Here is a 19,100-nt window from a genome sequence, read left to right as displayed (position 1 = left end):
TCTGCGGGAGCCATGCAGCATTATGTCGCCTAAAGATTGAAAGATTTTTTTGATGAGTTTTGAGAACGCCTGATTAGCATTTCTTTTACTGCAATGTTTCAGTTCAGAAGCTGAAATTTTTGAGTTTCAGAAAAATGATAGAATCAGATAGTAAAAGGCTTGATAGGGACGACTAAATTTAAAAAATTTGGTGCGTTAAAATTAAAAAAACATTTAAACATGTTTTAATATATGATGGCAACGTATGAGCACTAGTATGGCGTCAAATCCACGTCAGAGCCCGTTTGCATGCCGTTGCACACTCAAGGTCACAGACTCGGCCGCTGAGCTCCATCTGCTCCCCTCGGCTACATTGTTTGATAATCCTGATTGAATCACAAAGATTTGATTTTGCAAATGTATACTGTCAAAAACAACACGAGGGAAAATGAAGGGAAGACTTTAAACTAGGACGAGGATGAGAGTTGACAAGAGAGATAATCGTGGTTGAACTTGAGATGACATCACAGTGGTGTGCACCAATGGGAACCTGGGTGACGTTTGACGGGCCAAGCGGGATGTAAACAAAAGGGTTACCCCGGCAACCAGAATGGGGATGACTTTGAGAGGCTGCATTTGGGAGATCACTCGAATGTGTCACGGAGATCCATTGGATTTTTCGACAGACGCCTCAGCCTGACATCAATCCTCAGGACGGTGCTGGATTCGGCTCATCAACTGGATTTTTTTTCCCCCTTTCTCATTTGCCTGATTAAAAACAAAAGAAGCAGAGGGCGAGTAATCTATTTGCCAGGCGGTAAATGAAAAATGAAACGCTGGCTCACGTCACACACCTTCCTCATCTCACGCTTTGATGAAGGCAAATCGCAAGGGAATACAACGGCGCCTTGAATACGTTACAGCCTCTCCATAAAATCCAACAAAAAAATATTGTGTACTTCAAAAAGGAAAATGACACTCGATAATTTTGTAATTAATAAACAAACATTCCATAATTATGAAAGTGATGTCAGTAGAAGATCAAACAAACTCAAACGTGGCCACTGGGGGGCAGCGTATTACATATGGAAGAATTTTACAACTAAAGTGCTGCAGTGATATTGTTTTTTGCAGAGGATAAAGAATATATGTATTATATTAGCTGGCTACATGGTAGTTTTTAAATATCAATTGGTATTGGTTAGCCTCCCTATTCAGTTTCCCATTATGTACCGTTTTTTTCCATGTATAATGCGCCCCCATGTATAATACGCACCCTAAAAATGGCATGTTGATGCTGGAAAAAAGCCTGTACCCATGTATAATATGCACCTAAATTTTGACTCCTACTTAAGTCCGTAAACGTAAAATTATTTCAAAAAAAAGATCATCTTTGGGAAGAACCGGATGTTATTCTGCCGGTCAGTATCACTGCGCATGCGCTAGCAAACTCAATAGCGAAGAAATGTTTCGGATTTGTGTAGGGTACATTGTGACAGCAAACGAGCAGGTGATCGAGCAAGCGTCTGATACGAGAGCATTGTGTTCGTATGGAGCGTGTTTGAAGTGAACAGCAGAGAAGAAAGCACATCTGTAATGGCGGCCTCCGTATGATATCCGGATTAAAAAAATAAATAAAAATAATAATAATAATTTACCCATGTATAATGCGCACCCCAGATTTTAGGACAATAAATTAGTTAAATTTTGCGCATTACACATGGAAAAAAACGGCATTAGCATTAAGCTAACGGATTTATGCAGTTTTTAAATAAATAACTATATAATAGTTTGACAGTAAACTTCAACTGGGGGAAGCATTAAAAATAATTATTCAGACAGTCTTTAGGGGAAGAAGAAGTATGAGGAATCTTGACATTGCTATAGGTGCCCACCGTTTCCTTGCTAGCATGTCATCTCGCAGGCCCCTCACCGATTTCCTCGAGGACCAAAGTGGAAACGTACGTGCGTGGCAATTAGAGGCAGCCGAAACAACGGCGCATAGTGCATACTGAGCGGCCCCACTGAGTTCCTGCTGCTGCATCATGCTGGTTCCTCTTGTTCCGAGAAGCTTTGCCCGTCGGTTTAGATCAAGAACAGTTTGTCAGTCATAGAGTTGCTCATGGGGTCTTTTGGTACCAAGTAGTAATGTCAAACGTTCATTTTTTGCAAAACTCTGCTTATATCTGAGTGTTCCGCTTGCTGGTCACGACTCGGCACCGCTAGGATCTAAATCACATTTGGGTGCTTTTAAATGACTTCATTTCTCAGGAGTGTGGAAGGAGCTGCCGGCGGGATGTGAGCAAGTTGAGCAAAGACATTCCCTTGTCAGCAGTGCAGCTCTATTCGTGAAACGTCCAGAAGAGCTGAACTGTAGTCCGGCGTGAGTCACCGTCGTCAGTTTCAGTAAATGTGGGCCTTTTCTGAAACACTGGCGGAGATAAGATTTTTTCCTTCCTTTATGTGGGGGGGGCCAAAAATATCTCAAAGGGTCTGCAAACCCTCCTATTTTTTTTAGAAACCCCCAAAAAAATCTGTAAAAAAAAACCATCTACCTCTTGTACTGAGGCATTCGAAACAGGCACAGAGTGTCCAATGGAATCCAATGGATTTTTTTTTTTTTTTTTATCGGATTCTACACAACCCAAAAAAAAAGCAAGGATGCAACTAATTATCTTGGTGGAGTAATCAATCACTCTCCTTATGACCATTTGCCTCTGCTACAGTGCAAAGGCTGTGCTAGCCATCCTTTATAATCTACACATAGATAAATAATCCCCAAGTGGGGGAGAATTGCATTCCCCTAACTTCACAGCAATAAATCAGTGCCAATCCGCGGACGGCAAATGAACTCCAGGAAAGAGTCCGCATCATTCCCAGAGCTCCCCACTCTCTATTTTTTTTTTCATATGTCAGTTCTGCTTCTCTTTGCGATTAAAAAAGGCTTTTAAGTTTTTATTTTCCTGTGAGAGGGGAGTTGGGAGTTGTTGAGGAGAGTAAAAACTTGAGGATGCTTATGGGTGTTGTTGATGTTGAAGGTGATGATATTCCATGCAGTGATTTTTTTTTTTAAACTTGATGAAAACAAAAAATATTTAAAAAAATGTTTTTTTGGTATTCAGGACTAAAATTGTAGTGATAAAGGCACTGATTTGACCTTAAACAGGTGAATAGTGCGTTGATTTATTGTTAATGCCTTATGTCAATATTTCAAAGTATTTACTAATTGCTAAGCACCAATAAACCTCGGGACTAGTTTTATTTACCATTGCTGTGATTTAAATAACAGCCTAAAAACATTTTCGCTTAATCGACATGAGAGGATTATATAGCTGTGTCATCACAAAGTTGTATATGTTGTTAAAAAATATTATAGTTTTAGTTTTGGCCATGAGTCCAAACATTTTATTTTATTAATTGATAGTGCATCGTTTGATTGGTGACGCCTGCCTTGTAACCCGGAAGTAGAAAGTGCGGCCCGGTAAACAATCATTTTCAGGTATTTTCTCTTATTTGAGCACTTCTAAAGCCTGTAACATTCGTTGTTTATCGTTGTTTTACTTTAATATACTTGCGTAAGATATTTTTCTACATTGAAACAGGTTTTATTTGAATAATTCATCGCTATTTTACCAAGATGCTAGGAAGCTAACTCACGGTAATGCTAATTAAAACGTCAATTAAAACTAATTCGCCAGCTCTATGCTTTTAGATTTTATGTGATCTCACCTCCCCTTTTTAGATGAATATTAAAGTACAAAAAAGTGTGAGTCAAAACTGAGCTTTATCACTTCCTATAGGGCCTCAGTAAAGTGCCCTCTGTCTAGTGACTGCCAACCTTGAACACTTTTCTTTTTCTTTCTTTTTTTTTGTGTAGGACAAAAGCCACACTTTTGAGCATGTTCTTCTTCTGTCCATCAAGCTAAGTCTCCCAAGAGTGATGCATTGACGCAAACCTTTCAAGCAGTCTTTTTTAAGATGTCTCTATTTATATGTGCCTGTGTGTGTGTGCGTCTGCGTGTGTGTTTGTGTTGGCTTTTAGGATGGATTTAGAGATGTCTTTGGAAGGTTGCCGCAATCGCTCGACACACACAGCTGCCCCAGCGTCATGTATTTCTCTCCCTTTCTGCCAAAATTGAAAGTGAATACTTTTGGCGCAATCTTCATTGATTAGGCAAGGTCCTTTTAGCCAGATTGCCATTAGTGGAATTGATAAATGAAGCAAGCTGAAATGACGAGTTATAACCGAGCTAATTGCCTTTCAGCGGTCGTGCTGGCATAAACATGGCGCTAAATATTACTCACATCATGCTTCTTCTATTTTGTGTCACCGTTTAGGAGTGTCATGAGCGGAGAAAACGGTGGTTATTGACACAGCGATGAGCCGCACGCAAACACTTTAGTTACGGAAGGTTAAAGCAACACAGTGGGAGCGCAGTATACAGATTAGACCCCCCACTCCCCATGTCCTCCCTCCTCTTTCTGCAAACATGACTCGGTTTAGAGATTTCGGCGCCCAGGCGGTATTAGCCAGTTTTGGCCGGCAGGGGAGACGAGAAGGGCCAGGCAGCGGGGTCGCGCTAGTTCAATTTAATCTCGGGAAGGCTGCATTGATCAAGGGAGTGTGTGTGTGCGCTTGTGTGTGTATGAGTGAGTGAAAATCGAGACAAGTGTGTCTTCACATGATAAATATGTAAAGGAAATGTCAGAAGATGAAATATTTATGCATGTTTTTGTTGTTTGTGCAGTGGAGCCTCTAAAAGTGAAAACAAGCTTGAAATAATAAGAAATAATGGGACATTTGTCCTTGGATTGACTTTAAAAAATATTACACGCACACACACACACACACACACACAAACACACACACGATCAGGGGTCACCAACACGTTGCCCGCGGGCACCAGGTCGCCCGTGAGGACCGCATGAGTCGCCCGCAGGACTGTTCTAAAATTTGCTCAAATAGCCGCACTTGTCAGTGAGCTGCATCTTTTTATTTTACAGTCAAACCTCGGTTTTCAAACGTCCCGGTTCTCGAACAAATCGGAATTCGAACGAAAAATTCTAGATTTTTTTGCTTCGGTTGTCGAACAAAATTCGGAGGTCGAACCTCGCGAGATGAGCCGGAAGGACCCGAGAAAACCCGACCGCGCGGCCCGGATGCCGACTGACTCCGTTGTTATTGTATTTTCGTTACTTTGAGGATTGTATTAACCCCTAATCATGCCTCCAAAGAAAGCAAGTGGGAGCAGTAAAGCCATCCTAAAACACAAAGACGCTTTAAAGCAATGCGACAGTGAGCGCCCGGCGCCCTGCGGTTGCGCGATCGGACCAAATTAAGCTCCCTGCGCACTGAGGTCCACTTAAATTTTGGAAAGTACATCAGGACTTTAAAAATATTTGTCTTGAAACGGATTAGAAATGTTTCCATAATTTGTAATGGGAAAAATAGATTCGGAATTCGACCGATTCGCTTCTCGAACCGCCTTCTGGAACGGATTGTGGTCAAAAACCAAGGTTTGACTGTATTTTTGCTATTCTTGTTAAAATCACACTTACATGTGAACTGGAAATGACAATGATAACACAGTGAGAGCCAAATTGAGCAAATTGGCTATTTCAGAAGTGTGTGTCAAACTGGTAGCCCTTTGCCTTAATCAGTACCCAGGAAGTAGCTCTCGGTTTAAGAAAGGTTGGTGACCCCTGCACTAGATGCATATACAGGACTGTCTGAGAAAATTAGAATATTGTGATAAAGTTCTTTATTTTCTGTAATGCAATTCAAAAAACAAAAATGTCATACATTCTGGATTCATTCATCAAGAACCTACGTATAATTTAATATTACTAAACAAGGACAATAAGTTCAGACTGAAACTGTTTGTGAGGTGAAGGATGTCACTGCTGTTCTACTGCTGGCAGCCATTTTGATTTATCTTGTTTTGAGGTGACATAACGTCCCAGTATCTCATCGGGTTATTTTGTTGGTGTTTTTTTTTTTATCGCTGTGAAAACTCTTTGTCTATCTCCATGGCGACGCCATCCCGTTTGCCTCCTCTGAATCCTGCTTTCTACCCTTCTTTGTTTACCCAGCAACCAAACGGTTCTCCATCAGTTCTGCTGCCCAGCCCCGGAGGCTCCCGAGGGGGAGACATCGTCCGCCTGTGTCCCCAGGTAAGACCATTGTGTGGCATTTGCGCCACCAAGACTAGAAAAATAAAATTACCATGCTTTGACACAAATGACCCCTGTAGTCCTTTGAAGTGGTTTGTAAACGCTGGAATCATTTTCAGCTTCTGGCTTGAATTCTAGCGATTTAGCCTTCTCAAGACTTAATGATAATTTGTTACTTTTAAATGACCAGATGGCTTTTCAGCGAGCGCGCCAATCAAAAAATTCGATTCGTTTTCGACTATCATCTGTTTTTTTGGTTTTAGTGTCTCAGGTTTTTTTTTAAGTGAGTGATTCATCTGTCCAAAGAGCATCAATAGCAATTAAGCCTTGGGCACCAAAATGCTTTTTTTTTTCTTTTTATCTGCCTTGTCAGAGATAGCAGATACACTAATGGTGACGAATCACATTGGGGCTAAGCCACAAACCCAAAACAATATAAACCACTTATGGAACTTGCAAACCACGTCAAAGCAGGACTTCCCAGGGGGCGGACAAGTCCTTTTTTGTTGTTTTTTGATCACATCTTATCCCCCCCCCTCCCCCCCTTTCTTCCAAATGCTGTTTTATTGTTGATTTCTGCTTTGTTGTCCGTGATTTCACGCGGCATCACTTCCACCGCCCACCCCCCCTCCTACACACAAAGCGCCGCACCTCATCTTGTTCATCACCGTCCATGCTCACACCATGCGGACCTTTGTCTGTCCAATGTGGGTCGCATTGAGTGTCCGATTTATTTATTTATGTATTTATTTATTTCCAACCACCAAAATTGTATTTGTGCAAGGGCGGGGGGTGTTGATGTGTGTGTTGTTTGTAGGGGGTCTTCATGCTGGAAACGTGGTGAGCACATGTAATGCATCCGTGTTCATGTGAAGGCACAAGGAAAAAAAATGATGTTGCATGCTTTTCGCTTGGCAGTGGTTAGAATGTAGTAGCGCCTTGTCTTATGTGTGTGTGTGCGTCAGTGTGTGACCTGTGCACCATCAGGCATATTTTACATACCAGGATGATGCGAGAGACAACTTTGCGGACAAAGATGTCCAATGTTTTCAACTCTCATAGAGATCATAGATTATTTTAAAACCAAAAACAAACAAGACACCTGAGTGACAACGGGCAGCATAGGGCAATGACATCATAGCAATTTGAGACTACAGTATCTGTGATCTTCTTGCATGCATGTTTCCTACAAGGAGAAATGTAGATAACAAAAATTCCCATAAAAATACCCAAAATTATCAATTATTAGTTATTATCAATTATCTGGGGTTGCACCTGGTAGGTCCAAGCATATTTTGGTGGGGGCAGTGCTCCCGCGGCCCACCCTCGAACTGCGCCAGTGATCTAAGTCCGTGTCAAATGGTCATACACAATTTATGGTTCACTATTTGAATTGAAACAATTAATTTAAGTAACTTGATTACAAAAAAAAATTCCAACGCCCACATCACTCACTAGGCTTAGCCCCACCTCCAAAAACCACGCGAGCTGAAAGTCACACATATTATAGTGCTGGACGGAGCTTAATGGCCCCAAGTAGACATAATACGTGCTCCTCACTTATTCTTGTTTTGTAAAGTAATAATTTTTATTTGATTACTCCATTAATCGATTTGAACAACATTCAATAATGATAGCCTTAGCCCTAAGATTCCATAAGATGGTAGTGGGTTGAAAGCAGCAATACAATTAAAGCTAAAGGACATGACCTTCAAAAATTGTCCGGTAATCCATGTGGACAAAAATATTGGGACACGGAGAGAAGTGGGACCAATGGAGTTGTCTTTGGGTTTCCACTTAGCTCTCAGTTTTTTTTTTTACCTCGGCCAATCAGGAGCGAAGGTCATCTCCCTCAGGGGAGAGTCCAGTCAGCTGTTTAAAAATGGCCTCAGGGACCCACGTTGGCCTGAATTCGTCTTGAAATCCTCAACATTGAGTCACTTTTAATTCGATAGCTCATGAGTATCCTGAGGTTTGCCTGACCAACTGATCATAGGCGGCATGAAGGTGTTCATCACATCTGAGGGTTTCTCTCGCTTCTCCATTCGGCAGCTTATCTCCACGTTGTGAAGTGAGCCCAAAAAGGAAGCGGAATGGGGAGTCGTGGGTTTTATTGCAGAAGAGATTTCATAGAAGCGCAACATTTTGATGACTTTGCTGCAGCATCAACCGCGCTCGTGCGTTGCATCCTCTGAATCAGCAGTTTTGACCTTTTTGCTGCTTCATTTTTCAGCTCGTGTACCGCTTTAAAGCAATTTTCATAGTTTGGGAGATTAAAAAAAAGCTATTGATTTTTGACACATCATCACCACAGTTAAAACAAGTTGACTTTTATTTAAATGTCATTGTTATGTCATCGTTAAATATCACGTATGATTAAATGTTGTACTATCGCAAACAAATTATAATATAGCTGAAACAAAGTTGACCTTTGACCTTCACGGATGAAATACTGTTGATTTCGACTAATTATACACTTTCCTAACCCATGCTAATCAGATCCATTCAATTCTCCCCAAGCACTGTTGAATTATACACACTATAATGCGTTAGCGCTATTATAATAGCGTTGCAAAAAATGCTTTAATAAAGCCAATTGCAGCTCAGGGGCTATTCCTCATGCCGCCGTGCTGGAGAATAAACACGTCAGTCCTCTCTTCTGGGATGATATTTTGCACGCCGCATCACATAGACAACAGTTACGGCCGGAGCTGGAGCCAATGTCATTACATGCCGTCTTATTCGTCTCTCAGGGGCACTTAGAACAATTGTGCAGGCCCGTCGATACCTCAGCGACGCTACTGCGGGTACAATGTCCCCTCCCCCGAGTGTGAAGGTGAGTGTTTGTGTATGCAAGGGAGAAGAAAGCAACCACCAAAAAAGGTTTTGTTGAAATTGCCTGCAGAGCCACAATTACAGCGCTCTGAGGGTGCTAATTTGGTGAAGGCCTTGTGTCCCTAAACAGCCGAGCATTCTGGAGGCTTCACCGGCCCACCATCGCTCAGAACTTCGTGCGGGGCACGTGGCAGGCACAAGCTGTAAAACCTAAAAATGTGGTGGCACGGAGACCTTCGTAAAGACTTACAAATCATCCGTATAGTCTCTTTATGCTCCTTGTTTGGTCAACTACAGCTGGGCCTGACGTCAGCAGGGTAGATTAGGGGGGGGGGATAAAAGCGCCGACAAGGCATTACTGGGCTATAATGAATCGGGAAGCAGCACTTGGAGGAGGAGTGTGCCGTTTAGATCACAGAAATGAAGAGAAATAGGGCTGCCATGAGAAATCGAGTAATTTGATTTCCCCCTCCCAAAAATAAAAATCAAAGCAGAATCCCGACTCCGAATTTTCAAATCAAATTTATCTAACTCATTCACTGCCATTTACGGCTTTAGACGTCAAAGATGTTAACTGAGCTGGCAGCGAATGCGTTTATGCAGAAGCAGAACATATTGTGGTCACGGGTAACAAACTGTAAGCAAACAGAAATTTAATGAGCACATTCATGGTCAAACTGAATCGCACAGGACATTAACAGTCAACAAACACTACACCCATATTAATTGACACCCTCTAAAGTCAAACACGCAAAGTCACAGATACTTCAGTTGAACTAAAAAAAAAAAAAAAAAAAAACACCTGCACCTTACATGCATGTTATTGTGTGTCGTTTTTTTTTTTTCGATTAGTCAATGGAATAATTGGTAGAATACTCAATTCAATGATGTACATGAGGTGAACCTCGGGATAAAATATTAGGAACAGCTTTGCATTGTGATATGTAATTTCCTCATTATTCCAAAAATGTTTCTTCCTATTTTGTTTTTGACTGTGTCATGCTTTTGACAATATAGCGCTAAACCGTCGAGCAGTTTTTCTGTGCTGAGTCATGCTTGCAGCGTCACGCTCTCACTCCAGGTGTCGTCTCGGCTTTGGCTCTGCCTGTCACCCTAAATTATCTGTTAAAAAAAACACCAGGGAAAAGAGTGGTAGTGGGAGGGAAAATGTAAAATGTGAAAAGAATGAAAATGAATATTAATAGGACTAGCACAATGGGGAAGACGCTTGTTTGTCGGAGCCGACCCCATGCCACCGTCGTTGAAGCACGCGTTAGCCGCGAGGTTTCACTCGCGAGATGGGAATACCGAGCTTCAAGATGGGGATGATGGAGTTCGCAGGTGCACAAACAAAACAAAGCGTGAGCTTCCTGGTGTCGAATAAATCTTATTTCTGCCAGCTGATGCACGTACACAGCTGCGTTTTTTTGTGTTTTGGTCAACAAAAGTGAGAAAATGTGGCATGATTTAGAAACTCTTGTCAGCTTTGATAGATTAAATATAAAAACACTGATTCACTGTCATTTTTTATGCCGACTTTGCTAAAGAGTGTTATTTACGAGGCCACCCGAGTGAGTTATTGATCGGCTTGTCCATAACGGAGCCATCATTTTATGATTAATGGCACGAGATGAGCCCTGCGGATTTTTGCACTTTCGGTGCTTTTCGAAGGATTACCTATGGCGTTGGCTTTTCGGGAACGCAGTGTGCTGATTTTTGAACACGAGAGAGGTCGACGGCAGGTTAGATGACTCATCGATGGAATAAATGCTGTCAAAGGAAAAATGTTAACCTTAAAATAGACAAGAGGCAGGACAAGCACTGGGTGAATAATCAGAGATACGATTGCTTCAACATCATCAACCTTATGCAACTGTGAATAGAAAGAACTGAATAGTAGCAAAACAAAAACCTAAACACTGCAGTAGTGGTGAAACGATTCGTCAACGAATCAATTTTCCAAGATTTTTTTCTTATTGCATAATTAGACATTGTTAAAAAAATAATAACACTGGTCAACAGAAAATTTTAATCAGAGATGGCTTTATGTAGCCCTAAGAATATTTTCAGTTTTTTATTTTTTTGTAGCTCATCAAGATTTTGAGATTTTTCTTTTTTTTTTTGAGTTTGACCAAAAAATGTTTTGCGATACAGATTTTATAGCGCACTATGATCTTCTAGGACAAAAAAAATATATTAAAATTATAATTATGAAACTTCTGAAACAGCGCTACTAATTCAGCTTGAAAAGTCATTTTTGCATCGCTGATGAAAAAAGAATTGTTGACCAGTGCATCAACATTTTTAACCATTTTTTGGGACAGCTGTTATGGACCAAACCGATATCTGAAACCTAATTAATTCACATTTGTGCACTTTCTGTGCTGTAAATTTGAAATTATGTCTCCAATTTGTCATTGAATAAAAGGCTAAAAATGATTTTTTTATTCCAATTTATTGACAAAATAATAAACCGATTAAAAAAAATCATTGTGGCTGTAGCACTAGACTACAGAGTAGTATGCTTGTCTTTTTTTTTTTCTCTGCTCATATGGAATGTTTTCTTGGCCTTGTGTTCTCCTCGTAATTATGCGAACAGATGTGACACGATAGCGAGAAAGCCCCCGCTCGGTAACCACGACAATTGTTCGGCAATTATGCACAAACACGTGGTTGTTCGTCATGAGAACCTCTGTTCTCAACGTGCCATCTTTATACTTCTTGAGGGTTTAAATTGAATTGACACAGGTCAAAAGATAAATTCAGCCCATAGGTTACCATCTCTGAGTATATGAGCAAAGAGATGCTTATTAATGTAGACTCTTTCCACTCTGCCTGATTCATTCTCAGTAAGGGGCAGGAGATATTGTGCATAAGAGGGGGAGGGTCGGAAGAGATTTAATCAAAGTGACAAGACTCAACTTCAAAATATACCCAAACTCAGGTCGTGGAATAAAGGGCAAAATGATTGTATTCCAAGTCAGGCACATGGAGGACAGCACACTCGTCCATCTTCACCGCCGAGGGTTCGTCTCCGCCCTCGCCGGTCCTCTCTGACACCCCGAGGCGCTAAATCTTCCTACCTAGCGGCGGACGTTAAGAATTGGACAACGAGGCGGCTTGACAGCACCGGTGAAGCCGAGTAAAGCTTCACTTTGTGATGACTCTCCAACTGAGGCGCATAAATATGCACACATGCTGCGCATCTTCGCTGAGGCTGCTTTCAATTTACATACTCAATGATTCATTAGCCTCTGGACCATGTGAGCGGCTTTTTTTTTTTTTTTTTTTTAAATACATGCTTTATTTTTCCCGTGAGGAAAATTAGTTTGTCACAGTAGCAGTACTCACAATATATACACTAAGTTCATCTGAATGTGCGAAACTGCAAAAGTCTAATTATTTTCCTCTGTGTTGGTAAATTTCCATTTAAGCAGTGTATTGTTCCTTAGCTCTTTGTTTTTATACGGTCTCTTCGCACATTTTCATCTTTGTCACATATGACAAAAAAAAATCACAAGCCATAACACCATAACAAGGCACTTAGGAAATGGCTGGGCTTCTTTTCAAAAGACTTCAAGTAGACATAGCAAGCTGCCTTTTTAAGACATCTTCAGACTCAACACCCCCCCAACCACCCACCTCTACCGTGTCTATTTTTTGCTCACCTGCAGTTCTGTGAAGAAGCGACTATTTTACTATCCATTATTCATCCCACGTACATCTATTTTAGAAGGATCCCGCTAAAGCCCATTACAGATACTTTCTCCGCAAGCTAAAGCTCCGCCATGTGTGATGACACCGACAACGAGAGACGCAGATGGGTTATTGCAGATTTAGACTCATCTTTCCGAGGCGAAGTGGTCCAAAAGTTAAGCGTTGTGCCACGTTTTGCCGCCAGGTAGCCATCTTGTATCGTGATGTGCCAGCAGACCTGCAGCACTTACAGCAATCCGTGGGAGTCGTGTTCTGGCACCTCCACTGTGTCAAAATAGTGACATTTCAGCGTGAATTTCCAGTTTTAGGGGGAATTTGGGAAATAAATCCAGTAAGTAGGTCAGGTTTGAACCAGTGGAAAAAGACTGGGATGATATTATGGGATGGGGCAATTTTCTTATTGGCTGCAGGTCCAAATTGGGATTGTCCACTGCTGCGTGGAAAATTTCATGTAATCAAGTTTTCCCCTCAAAACTATGAGATCATTTTTCCCCACAATCAATTTTAATTCACTGCTCTCCAATAGTGGACACATAATAAAGTGTTCAACTTTAAATCCGCTGCATACACACGCAGACCCACGCTGTCAAAAATGAAAGCACACACGCATGACTGTCCTGATTTGTTATTCTGTGTGTGTGTGTGTGTGTCACTACTGGCTGTCAGTTTCACATTTCTTTTTCCTGAAGATGTTGCTGCCGTATTTCTTTTCCATCCAACTTTTTCTGCACCAACCCTGTGGGTTTTTTTCCAGCTGTGTCCTCTCCTCCACAATGTCTTTGTCTGTCAAGTGCATAGACGACAAGCGAGGCACAGTCAAAATAGTAAAAAAAAGGGGTCCCCGTGTCTTACCACTTGCATCCCAGGAGAGTTAGAGAGAGAGAGAGAGAGAGAAGAGGTCATGGCGGATGCAGCAAGCCACCTCACTCTGCGTTTTCTCCTCCTTTCTGCAGCGATGACCTTTCTCCAGACCCATCAGTGGGGGAGGAAGGGAAGGGAGGAGAGGGGGAGCTGCAGAGTGAGGCCCCGTCACAACCGCTGCCCCATCAAGAGACGCCGCCGCCTCCACAGCCCGAGTGTGAGCCCCTCCAGCCGCAGCCCCCACCCGAAACCGAACCAGAATCTGAACCCCAGACAGAAGCCGAGCCCGAACCTCAATTTGATGCCCCGGGTGAGGAGGAGGAAGCGCAGGACGCTGTTGAACAAGAAGGGCCGGATGAGGAGGAAGTAAAGCAGGACGATGCTCAGGAAGAGGCTGAAGTAGAAGACGTAGAAGAAGCACAGGAGGAGAAAGAGGAAGAGGAGGAGGAGGAGGAGGAAGAAGGTGAAGCCGCAAAAGAGACCAGCACGGCAAGGAGAGCCAGTCTCCATCACACAGCGTCGCCCTTGAGGGTGCAACGCAACGGGGCCGGCTCACACTCGGCCACCTCCGACTATGAGCTCTCGCTTGACCTCAAAAACAAGCAGGTAGGGGTGTGTTTGGAATGGGGCTACACCTGGTGCGTGTATGGAACCTTGAAGGTTTTTTCTGTTCTCTATTTGAGCCAGTGGATTGGCCAAACTATATCTGCTTCAACATCATCATTATCATTATCGCCATCATGGATCCCCATCATGCTTTTGTCTTTTTCACCTCTGTTGAATACTTTGATGTATACAGAATGCTGGAAATTGATATTTAATTCTCTCTCTGATACTTAATGATTCTCAGTGGAGCTTCCACAGAGAATAAAAGCACATGATTGTCTCCCATCTTGTCCTGTTCTGATGAATGTCTTTAAAAATATTAAGAAATGTGCAAACATGCGACCCCCGTCCCCCCCCCCCCCAGACAACCCCTCACCCCAACCCCACTCCTCAGGCCTCAGTCTGTCCGTTCATGCTGTCTCATCAGAAAACCCATACCATCTCCATGTCTTGGACCATCATCAGTCATTTTTGCCTTGTATTGTTTTATGTCCTTCAACTAACCCAGCATCCCCCAAGAATTCTGTACAGGTAAGGAAACAGAATTAGTGCCCGTTGGCCACAACACATTGATATGAAATGTGACATACCTGATTTACTTACTTTTGCAACTTCCTTTCTTGAGACTCCTGTGGTAGAACTCTGTCTTTTTTACACCGTCGTCACGACAACAGAGACGTAGATTGCTTCCATCGATCTCCTGTCTGTAGAGAGAAGTGTACGTGGAATGGATGCATCCTCCGATCAATGTGGGACTAATTGGAAGTGCAGGGCGATACCTCGATTGTGGTGCAGTAACCTCATGATTGACAATCAATTTGTGTACGGTTTGCGGAAACACATGGAAAATTATGTTTGTCCCATGTGACCCTGGCTGTGATGGGATAATTCGGAGGAGAAAATACAACAATGAATATCCAACAGGGTCACAGGTCACATTCTTTGAAAGGCATCCTTAGCCAGCGTCACCGACTTTCCGAGAGAGATTGTGGGCAAAGATTCCTCAGCAAAACAGTGACGTCAGATCTTTAATTATCGTCTCGGCTTGGCACGGGAACGTTATGTTGTGTCGTGTCCCACTTCTTGCCGTTGCATAATCAGGTCGTTAATCATGCAGATGTTTCTCCGCTCTGAGACATTTGCATGAGCACGAGTGCAGTAATGACCTCTTGGTTCTCCTCGCTCGCTTCGGCGGTACATCTTGTGTGTGTCGTGATACCCAGTACTTGTGGGGATGATTCATGGCGGAGTGTTTTGGTGTTTGGTAACACTACTTGACCTCCAGTTGTATTCAAAACACTTTTAAGGCGCTTATTCATCAAGACCATCCATCACTACCTGGCGTCTAGATAAGTCAGGACTAGTTGGGAACCATGGAAAGACTCCAGGTTTAAATAGTCCTTAATCATTGTGAACTTCCTCCAACCTTGCATTTTTTGCAATTATCTTCCACCCAAGTAGCTTTGAAGTGGCGTTAAAATATTCACATGTCCCTTGTATCCCCCCGTGTATGCATCCTTTGAAAATGCAGTGTTTACTTTCACCTTATGGTTTAGTTTACTGTGGGTTCAATCTGCCCTTCAAAATCGATTGAGCGAGTCCGGCCGGTGGCAACACAGATCTGCAGATTAATCTCTCTCCATCAGCGCTTTGTCAAGTGATCAGGAGTCCAAGCGACTGCCTGCTACTGAAGAGGAGGGGCGTCTTCCCCCGCCATGTCCTCCCCATTGCATTGTTCACGTGTCATTTTCTCATCTTTGTCTGCCGGAATAGTCTTAATTTACCGAGTCTAAATGCCAGGCTAGTTTTAATCCTCTTTCCTACCTTCCCGGTGGCTGTAATTCCGAGTGTGTCAGACAGGCACAAAGAGAGCAGCGTGTCCTCAAATGGTTTCTTCAAAATCCCTGACCCAGCTTACGCAGAGGCCAAAACAGGCATAAAAACCTGCAACGTTTAATCAAATGACTTTTATATTTTATTCAGTCAAGGGCACCTCTTCAGAGTTTCTTTGGAAGCAAGGGATGTTTTTAGAAATTGTTTGTAAAACTTTTGGGATGCCGTGTTTTGACAATCCGAGCCTCACTGGATGAATTAGCGGGAGAAGAGTAACTGAGAGTCAATCTTTCACACGATACGTATCTCTAGCTCCTTAATGACACATTATTTCTGTTGTACACAACTTGGGGTATTCTCGGTTATCTCCGCATGCCAAAGCATCCTCCACTTGTAGCTTTAATGAGGTTCAGAGAAGCAACAGAAGTATAATCGTCCATTAAGTCTGAACGAGGGCAAGGTTGTGTTGCAAAGATGTGCGGCGCACAATGTGACTTGCCAAGATAAGAGCTCGCACTTGGGTGTTTCCAGAGATACACATGCCTTGATTGTTCCGACTAAGCGCGGGGGTTTCATCAAGTCTTTGAGCGTCCGCCAGACAACGGCGGCGGCTACATGGCGTCTATCAGTTTCCCACAGACTTTTAGCCATCTTTCACAGGCAAGATTAACGGCGCGTTCGCTTTCAGACGATTTAAAGAACCTCTCTGCGGAGTTGGCGGAGATTATGAGTTGTGTTTGCAGAGAAAATGAGCGCTCTGTTCAAATGCTGTGAGTCGGCCGCACGTTTGTTTTTCATGAGGTCCAAGCAGACCTATTGGTATGGATCACTCCAACTCTGTGGATTCATGACCTCGCAATTTCCCCATTTATGTCTGCATTCCCAGGATGTCCTTCCTTTTTACTGCCCAGTTCCTTTCAGTCTGACCCTTTTCTTTCTTGATATTCATCTTCAATGCACCACCAAGGTCGATAGCATCAACAGTTTATGTTCACTGTCCCCATTTGGGCTCCGTTACAGGACATCATGATCGCTTAGAGCAACAAAGGATTGTTTTCTTTTACTCTCCAAATGTTACTTTAAAAGCTTGGTAACATACCTATCCCATGTTCAGCAGTCATTAATTTATATCTCTATCCTTATTTCCAGATCGAAATGCTAGAGCACAAATACGGCGGCCACCTCATTTCCCGCCGCGCCGCTTGCAAGATCCAGACCGCCTTCCGCCAGTACCAGCTCAGCAAGAACTTTGAGAAGATCCGCAATTCCCTGTTGGAGAGTCGCCTGCCGCGCCGCATCTCTCTTCGCAAGGTGCGCGTGCAGAACACTGAGGGATTCTCGGCTGAACGGGCCCTGGCAGAAGGCTGCAATTTAGCGGGCATCCCTCTGGTGAGGTCACCGTCACTGCCTGCCACGGTGGGTGGAAGCTTGACAGACCTGGAGGACTCCTTCACTGAGCAAGTCCAGTCCCTGGCTAAGTCCATAGACGATGCGCTCAGCAACTGGAGCTTGAAGACCATGTGCTCGCTGCAAGAAGGCGGCGCTTATCAGTTCGGTTCAGCAGCAGGTGGAGGAGAGATGTGCGGCGTAGGGGAGTCGGCCATTCATCAAGCTCCGCTGGACCCCAGCGACCTGTCCAAAAGCGCCAGCAAGCTCATGATGGCCTTCCGGGATGTGACGGTCCAGATCGACAGCCAAAACTTCCGCGTATCGTCTTCCGTCATGGAGTCCGTCACGCTGGGCAGCTGCGCCCAGCAAGAGGGAGCTGCATCCATCACAACGAACTTCGCTCCTCAGGCCGTCCCACCCGAAGAACCACCCGCGCCCCCATTAGCTGAGCCCATAGATCCCCCTCCACCCCCTCAAGAGAACCCACCTCCCCCAGAAATAGACTTATGTGATCAAGATATGGAGTTCCCCGCTCCCCCTCCCAGTGAGGAAGAGCTCGGCGGCGAGGACCTACCACCCTCAAGCCCTCTGGACAAAGCGTTTCCCCAGGAAGAGGCCGTGGTGGTGGTGGCGCCGCCGCCGCCGCCGGAGCCCCCTAAACCTCCCATGCCTGTGTCTGACCTCGGGGTCAATCGGAGCAGCTCGGAGACAGCCGACAGCTCGGAGCAGATGAGCAGCAGCAGCGCGTCCACCGAGGCGCGCTCCACATCGGAGGCCTCCTCCAAGGAAGCTCTGCAGGCCATGATCCTCAGCCTGCCGCGCTACCAATGCGAGAACCCTGCCAGCTGCAAGTCCCCCACGCTGTCCACTGACGTCATGCGGAAACGCCTCTACCGTATCGGCCTCAACCTCTTCAATGTGTGAGTAACCGCCACAATATATTGATTTTTCAGGTTAAAATAAAATCTGTGATTGAGATCTCAATTGATGGGTTGAGATTTGGATGTCAATAAGGGCAAGTGACAGTAGTCATTTCTACTTTAGTGCAGAGTGTGAGTACTTCTTCCTCCCCTGGTAACCACTGCTCCACGATTCTTAGTTAGAGAGCTATCCCCCTTCGAAAAGAGCTCAAGCCTTTGATGGGAACATGGCGCGGATTAGGGTCATGCAATCTTTCTTAGAAGTATCTTAAAGTCTCCGCTGTCCATTTCGTCTTCACATCTGCGACTAAAAGGGAAAAAAACGGAAGCAGGCAATTGGACGTTAAGACTCGTGACACACAAGAACGAAGTGGTTCTCGCATGCCGCCGATAGACCTGGGGGTGTTGCCATGGCGACAGGAGTGCACGGGAGCTGAACGCGGTGAAGCCCGCCTGAAACGTGTCACGCTCCGTCGGTTTGGAGGCTGTAAAGTTTGTTGGGCAACATGGCATTGCACTGCACTGGCCACTTTATTAGGTACACTGTGTAATTCTACCGTAGCAAAGAATGTTTTGGTTACCTTATTAAAATCAGAAGTTGTTAAAATTATTATCATGCTGGGATAAATTGGATGTACAGTTGATTCACACAGCCATCTAACTAGTTTCCAATCCAGTGCAGGCTTTCCTATTCCGAAAATTACTAACATTTTTTTTGTTTTGCCTTATTGTATTTGTAAAGACAAAATTTGACAGTTGCTGAATGTGACCCCATGATGATATGTG

At 43.7% G+C, this 19,100-nt stretch overlaps 1 protein-coding gene across 3 annotated transcripts in view; it reads left to right on the top strand.

Moving 5' to 3' along the window:
- Window positions 1-19,100, top strand: part of iqsec3a (IQ motif and Sec7 domain ArfGEF 3a) — a 38,931-nt gene that overhangs the window by 1,213 nt on the left and 18,618 nt on the right. For 2 of the 3 annotated variants that reach the window (XM_037242602.1, XM_037242603.1), the window contains exons 2-4: window positions 6,073-6,153; window positions 13,659-14,172; window positions 17,155-18,314. In XM_037242602.1, the coding sequence (XP_037098497.1) occupies window positions 6,073-6,153; window positions 13,659-14,172; window positions 17,155-18,314 (1,755 nt within the window). Of the gene's footprint in view, window positions 1-6,072; window positions 6,154-13,658; window positions 14,173-17,154; window positions 18,315-19,100 lie in introns of those variants that run through there. The other variant, XM_037242604.1, reaches the window with a different exon arrangement.

Source organism: Syngnathus acus, chromosome 23 (genome assembly GCF_901709675.1).
Source record: "Syngnathus acus chromosome 23, fSynAcu1.2, whole genome shotgun sequence".
NCBI lineage: Eukaryota > Metazoa > Chordata > Actinopteri > Syngnathiformes > Syngnathidae > Syngnathus > Syngnathus acus.
The sequence above is the reverse complement of the archived record's forward strand: the minus strand, read 5'-3'. Positions and strand labels throughout refer to the sequence as shown.